The sequence below is a fragment of the Carassius auratus genome, chromosome 32 (genome assembly GCF_003368295.1).
Source record: "Carassius auratus strain Wakin chromosome 32, ASM336829v1, whole genome shotgun sequence".
Classification (NCBI taxonomy): Eukaryota; Metazoa; Chordata; class Actinopteri; order Cypriniformes; family Cyprinidae; genus Carassius; species Carassius auratus.
The window spans coordinates 33418249-33427814 of NC_039274.1; the positions used below are offsets into that span (position 1 = coordinate 33418249).

Sequence of the window (9566 nt, forward strand, 5' to 3'; positions counted from 1 at the left end):
GTTCGAAACACATTCTGCGTTTCAAGTGAACAAGACTCATATGTGCAGGGCTTGCATAAGCTGTTATAAATCAGTTCAGCCACCTTATACTGTAACTTTACTGTTACAAACATTGGTCTCAAAGATGGAGATGTTGGTTGCCATGCAAGTAGATCTGGCAGGAGGGCAAGAGTCGTAGATTCAAGTTCAACCTGATAGACGGCCCAAGACCATTTCTCTGAAAATCACCCAATCCCTTCCCCCGTTTCTCTTCTTCTCGTCTTGCTCAGAGCCTGCTTAGCTTCATTCACTTCTAAGCCATAACAATGACTGGTAATGACTTTTACTGAAGTTATTTTTATTTTTTTTCCACAGCCGGGTGGAGTTATGATCAGCATTTATTACTGTCACGGTATTTTGCGTGACATGACTTTAGTGTGCGTCACAGCTGTTGACCAGAATCGATTTGCGGTCTGAAAAGGTAGTTTGGAAAAACTCTTCTCACAGATCCACATTCTAGAGTGTATTAGTGAGGAATGTTACCATTGAAATATGGTAATAGTCATCACACACACATGCTGTCTCATTCTGTCATTTGTGTTATTTCAGTTGTTATGTCCTGCTTGGCTTGTTACACCTGTGATTTCTGTTGAAGTTTAAAGCTCATATGATGCTTCCTGGAATGCTATATTCATCACTATCTTTTTTCTTTATTATTAAGTGGCAATATTTTCCACGTGGAATTGTTTTGATGTATATTTCTTTTACTTTATGAGGGTACCCTTCCCACCCACCAATACAGTGTTCTGTCCATTTATGTCAAATACTTCTATTGAAACAATTGACTGAATTAATTTTCATTATGAGCTGCTAATGTGCAAAAATATAACAGCACAGTAAGGGCTCTGCTTGAATGCATTTTAAAATAACCGGTTCAAAAATAACGTTCAGTGTTTGCAGAGCTTTAACGAAATTATTTTAATTAAAAAAAAAAACACTTCATGTTTGCTATACATTCAACAACATACACCGTACACATAGCCCATTTGACCTAGAATAGAATATCAGTGAAATACATCAATATTCAAAAACAAAAACAAAAAAAGGAATTTTTGTCTGTTTAATTTTTGACCCTGATATATATTTTTATTAATTTCCCTTATAATTTCCCTCAAATTCTCATTTAATGCACACATTTATTTCTCAAGTTCACATGGCATATTTGATTGTACATCTAATTCTACAAGTTACTGAAATTCATGTTTAATTATTAAAAAAGTTGTTTAGGAGTGAAAATAGCAAACATTAATCAATACTATTAAGTTACTAGTATACATTAATATTTAAAAACACAGAAACCGACGGTGCCAGAGAACTTGAACAAGAAGTTTCCATTAAATACAATAAAAAACTAAATGCTAAAAAAAGTCTTTAGAAAAGTAATGTTTTAATATGACCGCATTTTGTGTATTGATTTTTAAAAAAAAAAAAGAAAGAAAAAAAAAGATAATAATAATGATCAGTGCATGTGGGTGAATTAAATAAGGCATTCAGGGAGCTAGATGTTACAATTTTGTACTTCAGTTAATAATTCTCTTTCTGTGTTTAGTGTAGGAAGTCAATTCCTGAATAGAAAATAAAGGTAAAAAGGCTTAAAGTCTTTGCTAACAAAAAAAAGTTCCTATATTACTCCCCACATTTGCATATAGTGTGGCATGTTGTCAAGCACTCTATTACAAGTTTTCAGTCAAATTTTAATAGTAAAACAATTATATAAAACATAATGTAGCTAGATACTGAGATATTACTGTTGTGAGGCTTCATTGCTTGACAACAAGCCTCAGTCTTATGCTCTCTATATGGATCAGTTTAACAGATTGACAGTGGCATATCTTGGCAAGGAAAAACAGGTTGACATCTGTGAAGTTTGCTTTATATGTAGTTTTATATACCAATAAAAAGTCATAAAGGGCAGTTTGGCTAGATGGCGAAGATGAAGTTAACCACGTGTTTGCTTCACGTTAGGGAAAAAAAGTATAGTTATAAAACCAGTATGTCTGCCACCTGGCGGTGCGTTGAGGAAACGCAGCCTCGCCGACTCCACGGAGCCCTCGGGTATTTCCTGTCCGAGTCCGACAGTTACTTTTGACATGCTTCAACACGAACGATGCACACAGAGAAAATACCGTTAGGATTTGGTTTGGGAGTTACCTGGAGCGGTAAAAACAACAATGTAAAGGCAGTTAGTGTTGATTACAAGTGTCATAAACAGACACACTGGGGTTGTAGTGTATTATGAAAGTTTAAGCAGCATAACTTTAGTCTCACTCCGCTGTAAATAGGGCCCAGTCTTGGTAGCTACTAGATATATGAAAGAGAAAGAAAGGGTGTGAGGTTATAAAGAGAGAAATTACCTGCAGTAACTTGCCATATGACACCGCAACGTTTATTTCATCATTTTCAAGTACACTCATCTTTACAGAAAATTAGGCCAAATGAACTGTATAGGCCTGCAATAGTGAATGAAGCATTTATAAAAACAAAACAACATTCATTAATTTTCCCAGACTGGCTGGGATTTCTAAAGTGTCTGGGATTTGGCTATTTTTTTCTTATTGTTTTATATTTGCTGAGGGTAAGAAAAAGTGGTTTGACCAGTAGTGTACAAGCATTGCATAATAAACATTATCAAAATGGATTGGATCTACAGAGAATGGACAAAGCAAATGCAAATCTGCATAAAATAGAAAAAACAAAAACAAAAACTGGAAAGAGAGGATGTACAGTGTCATGTGTCATCTTAGTGAAATTGCCAATAGCAGCAGACAAATCATATATAAGGCAAAAAATGCCACAACATTTTGTATCGGATGCTTGCTCATAAAATGTTTACATCTCACTCTTCAGTCCATAAGGACAGGCTTGATCACCAGTGGAGCATCATTTCTGCCTGTTTTGTTGGTACAGGGACTGAAAAATGGGTAAATAGTCCCAGAGAAGATGTCCATAAATGTGTAGATGTGCATCTTTGCATCCACATTATAAAAGGACACTTGGCCTTTTTCATAGTCCACAAATAGCCCTATCTTCTGAGGTCTCAGGCTCAGGGGAATGGCAGTGGAAGGCTCAGTCCTAAAGGCATAGTTGTTCTTGTCCCGCAGGCTAAGAAACCAATAGCCATTGTTGGGGCTGACTGCGATCTTACCCTTTCTGTTGCAGGAATGACTCGCCACTCCCAGATCCCAGTCAGTCTTTCCATCCACCTCCACCTCCCAGTAGTATCGGCCACTGCTGAATCCCTCGCAGCCCAGGACACAGACTACACAGTCGAAGCGCTCACGGTTGTTGGGAACTTGTTGACGCTTTTCACCACACCACACCTTCTTCTTGTCTTCTGATAGGATGAGACGTGGATGAGCAGTGTTGGTGTCCAGGGTCACATCCACTAGTGTAAAAAGTTCAAATATATATATATATATATTTATATTTAGGATGTTTAACACACACACACACACACACACACATTTATATAATAAACTTGTATTTTTATTCAGCAGGGATGCATCAAATTGACAGTAAAGACTTGTATATATTGTTTTTTTATTTATTAAAAAAAATCAGCATATTAGAATGATTTCTGAAGGACCACCTCAGGAATAATTAACATTTAAAAATGTTGAGCTATATGTAAATTCTAACTTTAATTATATTTAATTATATACAAATTGTATTGATTTAAATTAATTTGTTTAACTCTCTCTCTTTATATATAGAATAAAAAATAAATTATATATATATATAGTTTAGATAAATTAACTAATAAATAGTCCTTTTTGTTTAGTTTAGAAAGTATAATGCACAGAAATATATGATTTCTCTCAGTTGCCATAATGGCATATATATCTGTGTGCATAATAATTCATGAAATAAGATGATAAATTACTAAGCAAATAGCAAATTAGAAAAATGCTTTTAATATAGTTTTTTGTGAATTGTAGCGTGTCATACTACTTGAGAAGTTCGCAAATGCTCTGAAACATTTAAATCGAAAACTACTTGCACAAGAACAAACTGAAGTTTTTATGGCCATTAAGAGATGCAGATGTGTTATGCAAGTATTAACAATCAATAAACTGTTATCTCAACTATTTAGGACTTTATCCATAACAGGGCAAAGGTGTTATAAAGTTTTGGAGAAAAAAAAAAAACATCTTTATAGCACCTGCTTATATATACATTGCAATAAAATGCCATCTCTAATACATACCTGCATATTCCTGTATTCTCTTCACTTCTGCAAAACATTGAGATAAGATCATTGTAATTGAAAAAAATGAAGTTTTAAAATGCATTTCATAATTCTAGATATATAGTTATACAATGCATCATGATAAGACGAACACTTGCCAACAGAAAGTCTTACTTGTGAGTGATTTCACAGGTGATAGGCTAGTGGACACAGAGAGGCCTAGAGCAGAAAGAAACTGTCAACCAAAAGAGGCAACTTCTCCATCTGCCACCTGATGGCACTGTAGTGTAGTATTTGACCTGATGGCACTGTAGTGTATTGTTTGACAGGTGTCACTCACAGAATTCAGGTACTCTCTGAAGCTCCTCCTTAAACTGTTCCAGTAGCTGACAGGCAGAGGTGTAAATTGTTTTCGTTCCAAGGTCACAGGTCAGTGAGATACCCGTCCAGTCTTTCATTGCCTTGAGAGTGCTGATGTCAGAGAAGCCCTGTTGGAAAAGACCAGGAGCAATTTTTTAACTTGTTTGTCGAGTCATGCTTATTTTCTCTCTATCGCCGTAACTGCAACCATTATAAAATGTATTTTTAACTCCACTGTTAAATATATAAAGAAAGGTTTTCTGTATATAAAACATTATATATTAAATTTTTTTAATATATATATATAATATGAATATTTGTCAGAACAAAACACGGCACAATGCTAAGGGCTTTGGAATTGTGAATTTTAGTGTGTTGTCATGCCTTCACCAGGGTGCTGAGTGCTGAGGTGGTTTCTTATTGGCTCATGTCAATCAAACCCACTTATGTCTCTGTGATATTTGAAATAGAACATAGAAATAGAAAACTGAAAAGATGGAAGAACTGGAGTCTATTACTCTAGTGTTTCCTGTGCACACAACACAAGCAGGAAAGAGTGAAGAGATACATGCTGAATTTGTTTATTTTAAAGTGCCTGCGGGTGTTACAGGTTCTAGTTTAATAAGACTGTAAAGAATAGAACCACTGTATATGCAAGGATCATTTCTGACTGTTTTTTCACCCACAGAGATGGAGTTTGCTTGCAGTCATGTTGTGTGTAACTGGAGGTATTGATATTATGACATGTAAAGAGACAACATTACTCTATGAAGAATAATACGTAATTATTATTGAGACAACAGTCCAGTTACACATGCCTGGTTTCAATGTCATGTTGGGGCAGGTTTTTATTTTTGTATTTTGCTTTTTATATTTTGGATTTTGTACTTGATATTTCTTTTACTGTTCAAATTTCACCAAAACAACATTATTATTGTCTACTAGGCAGGTTTCAGTCGTGACAACTAGGCTCATGTTGTGTATTTTTGGGGTATTTTTTTAATAATTTGGCACAAATAGTCAGTGTGTAACTCCCTCTATCTCTCATGACTGCTCATGTGTTTCGTAGGCTGTTCCTCCACGCTTCCCTGTGGTCTGTCCAGAGCTCAGTCTGATCATCCTTACGACAACCGCGTTACCTTTGTTCAGAAACCAGGTGAGTAATTGACACCTTGTTTTTCTCCTTAGCATTGCTTTATGAACATTGATTCAAATGTGTGAAGTGGCTTGTATGCTCTCTTTAAAATGGAAAAAAGGGAATGATAGGGACTGTTGACTGTAGTGTATGAACACAACTTGAAGAAGGATTGTGTCCAAACATCACACACAAATTACTGCAGCAAAATCCTGCAAACTTCATTTTCACTTTGAACACCATGTAACCACAAAAAGTAACCACAGAGAACTTTAAAAATCCAACATTCATGACAGAGCTGCTACAGCTCAAATCACAGACACCAATGCTAAAATGAGGAAAAAGTATGAGTGTGTTGTCTTGACACATTACAGACCTTCAGTCCGGTGATATAATTTTCAGACTGGGCCAGTTTGGCCAGTGCTGTGCTTCTCCTCCTCAGTTCTGTGATCTCCTGCTCCAGCTCTCTGATCATGAGCTCAGCCTGGTGCTCTGCTGAGAGACGGTTTATCTCAGTCACTTCCAGCAGCCCGGCCTGACTGCGCTCGAGGGAGCTTATCAAAGCCCCAAACAGCTGCATACTGCGCTGCACCTCATGCTCTGACAGCATCTGGAGCACAGAGGGAAGCAGAAGCACGGATGAAGGTTTTCATCATGGATCTAGATTTAGGGTGATGTAAAGCCCTGACACTGTGTGACAAAGGTTTAGTACTTGTTATCACTAAATATCAGTTGACATTAAACCCGTAGGTGTTCACTTTTCTCCAAGACTTTGGGGACTTTTGATGTTGTGGGATGAAGAAAACAAGTGAAGCTACTGCGTTACTTACTTTAAAATGAACTAGTGATTGTTTGATCTCCTCCACTTTCTCCATCCTGTTCTTGGTCATCTCCTGCATCTCGTTCTCTGTGATACCAATCTTCATCTGTGTGAAAGAAAACAGGAAATGATGCAGCAGGAAGCGCCCCAGATTACCAGTCAATGCATGGTGGTAATGCAACATTGTACCCCCGAAAGAAAATAATTTGCACAGTTTTTTTTCTGAAAGTGTATAAACAACATTTGATAAGCTAATGAAATCAAATCAAGTGGATTTTTTTATATTATTATTATATCTGTTTTAAAGACTGACAGCACAAACCCAATTTTCAAACAAGCAAAAAAACATACATTTTAAAATGTATTTATTATGATCGGTTTATATATTTTTAGTTTATTATCTTTTTTTATTAACTTTTTTGGTTTAGATGTGAAGGCTTTTACAGATTTTCTGTCATTAGCAGTTATAACTTATTCTTCATTTTATCCTACCTTATGACTTTGCCACTCTTTCTCGGCACATGTGATGTCATGTGACTGGTGTTCGGTTTGTCCACACTCAACACAAACACACTCCGAATCAGATCGACAGAACAGCTCCAGGTTTCGGTGATGTTTTGGACAAAGGGGGACTTTCATGGCATCTGCCGCCCCACTCAAGGTATACCTTCGCAGGGACACCTGTCTGGCAAAACCAGGTGGCTGGGTGTCACTAGTACTATCCGTGTTTGGTGTAACAGTTTGTTCAGACCATGATTCATTCTGAGAGGCCAGAGAATTGCTGTGTGCCCTGTGCCGTGTGAGTCTCTGCTTCATTTCCTCAAGAAGATTACCTGGAAGTTGGGCTGGCCTAAGTGTACTACCAACTGTCTCTTGTGTCTTTTCCCCTTCCTCAGCTTCTCTATCTGCCTCGTTCCTTCCAGAAGTCCCCGGGTTTCCCTTCATCCGCTTGAACTGTTCAGTGATCTCTCTGAGAGTTCGATTAATTTGGAGATCTGGCTTTCTCTTGAAGGTCTGCTTGCAGAGGGGGCACTGACAGTGCTTCACTGAGTCCCAGTAGTGGCCGATGCAGGTCATGCAGAAGTTGTGGCCACATGGCGTGGACACCGGATTGTCAAACACGTCTAAGCAGATGGAGCACAGCAGCTGCTCTTCAGACAGGAAGCTTCGAGAGAATGGCATGGCTGTGCAGGGGGACGGCAAAAGATGCACGAGGAGACAAGGAAAAATGGCACTGAGGGAAAGATGCAAAAATGAAAGGAAATGTAAAGCTTTAAATTTTCGTTTTGGTTATTTTAGTACATAAGGTCACTAAATGAAAATATCGTAATCACAAATGGCTGAAATAAAAACAAATAAATGTTTTATTTTATTTCATTTTAGACTCGAGCATTTTGCACGACAGCAAACACAAGTAGAATATATCATCACAACACATTGTGTCAATAAGAAAGCTGTGAGAATAGAAGCAGGTACTAAAACGAGAACCAATATTTAACATTAAAACACAGTATATACGATCAGATAGGGTTGTTATGCAAACAACTGTTGTCAATATTCACAAAGCAACCTATAGAATGACTGGATCAGTGAACGTTTGTAGTAATAATCCAGGATCGGGGTTAGTCTCATTGAGATGATTTTAAATGTTTTAAATCTCACTAAATCAGACAGATTATGAAAACTGTGTCAGTTGAAAACTCACCTCTAATCAGCAGTTTCACACTGGAATGAGGCACTACTGGCTAAAGTGTCTTCTTCAGTGGTATGTTCCTTCCTTAGCTGCCTGTTATCTTAGTCCTGTGGAGCAGCTTAGTGGGTTCTGGGAAACAAATGAACAAAAGCACACAAATACAACCATTCAGTTGTACTATTAAAACTCCAGAATGTCATTGAATAAAAACAAAACATCAAACCAAGTAAGATCTACTAACAAATAGATGATTTTGATTTTTAGCCATTTTTCCAGTGACTATTAACCAGCTGGCTCATGATTTTAGGTTCACAGCGTTCTTCACCAGTATCTCTGAAACAAGTGTGACAAGTGGTAAAATAGGGTTTGTACCTTTTTACCACTTAAAAAAAATGTTTTTCCTAAGAGGAAGCCTTATGTGCTATCTTTCTTTCAAATAAATACCTGGTTTAATCCAACATCTGATTAATGACATTCATTATTTTTTAGTGTGGCTAAAGTGTCAACAATGTTTTTTGGTAAAAATACTTAACTATGATTAAGTATGACTTATATCTTTTATAGCAGTTTTTGACTTGCATGCTTAACACCAAATCATGTTATAAAATAGTTTTACATTAAATCTATACGAAACTTACCTCTGTTAGGCTTGTCTGTGCTTTATCCGGTGGTCTCTCATCAGTGCTTGTGTTGTATCCTGATGGTTCAGTTTTACAGGTATTATTTAAACTCTTACATGTGGTTGCTTTTGGCCGACTCCCTCCTCAGCTCTTTCTCTCTCCACCCTATCTTTCTCCCAGACAGTGAGTTCAAACCTGTCTGATGAGATTCCAAGCAAGATTACATGCTTGTTTCAGACACACTTCAGTGTCAGGTTTTGTCAAATAAATCATGCAGAAACATAAGTAGTTTACATTTGGATGTAACTAATACCGACGATGACCATGACCAAACCCAGACAGAATCTGCAAAGATTTCATTTTATTCAATACAGCTCAAAATCTGTTAATATGAATTAAATGTTTACATGATGAACTACGCACAAGGACACCATAAAAGTCATTGCTAAAAGTCAGAAAAATTACTTTGGAGAAAAGGTTTTTGCATCATTTGTTTCAAAATTTTATTTATCATTATTTATTTATTTTTTTGCATTTTCTTTTTGGGAGAAAGTGGAGGAATTCTATTAAATGGATTTGGATATCGTAAAACATGTTAAACTGAGATGACATCACAACATGCTAAATGCATGAAAGAATGAATAAATAACAATAAAACGAATAACACTAGGAGCTGAAGCTGCAAAACCTATGATTCTGCAGAGATCTGG

At 36.7% G+C, this 9566-nt stretch overlaps 1 protein-coding gene across 1 annotated transcript; it reads right to left on the reverse strand.

Annotated features, from left to right (window-relative positions):
* Positions 1-1001: 1001 nt before the first annotated feature.
* LOC113052244 (E3 ubiquitin-protein ligase TRIM39-like) lies at positions 1002-9312 on the reverse strand. Its single transcript, XM_026216641.1, has 9 exons — positions 8875-9312; positions 8249-8365; positions 7036-7777; positions 6554-6649; positions 6100-6333; positions 4569-4716; positions 4403-4447; positions 4247-4273; positions 1002-3424 (listed from the first exon to the last, which is right to left on the reverse strand). Exons 3-9 carry the CDS (start codon positions 7723-7725, stop codon positions 2883-2885), a joined length of 1782 nt encoding a protein of 593 aa, XP_026072426.1. The 5' UTR covers positions 7726-7777; positions 8249-8365; positions 8875-9312; the 3' UTR covers positions 1002-2882.
* Between the last annotated feature and the right edge of the window lie 254 nt (positions 9313-9566).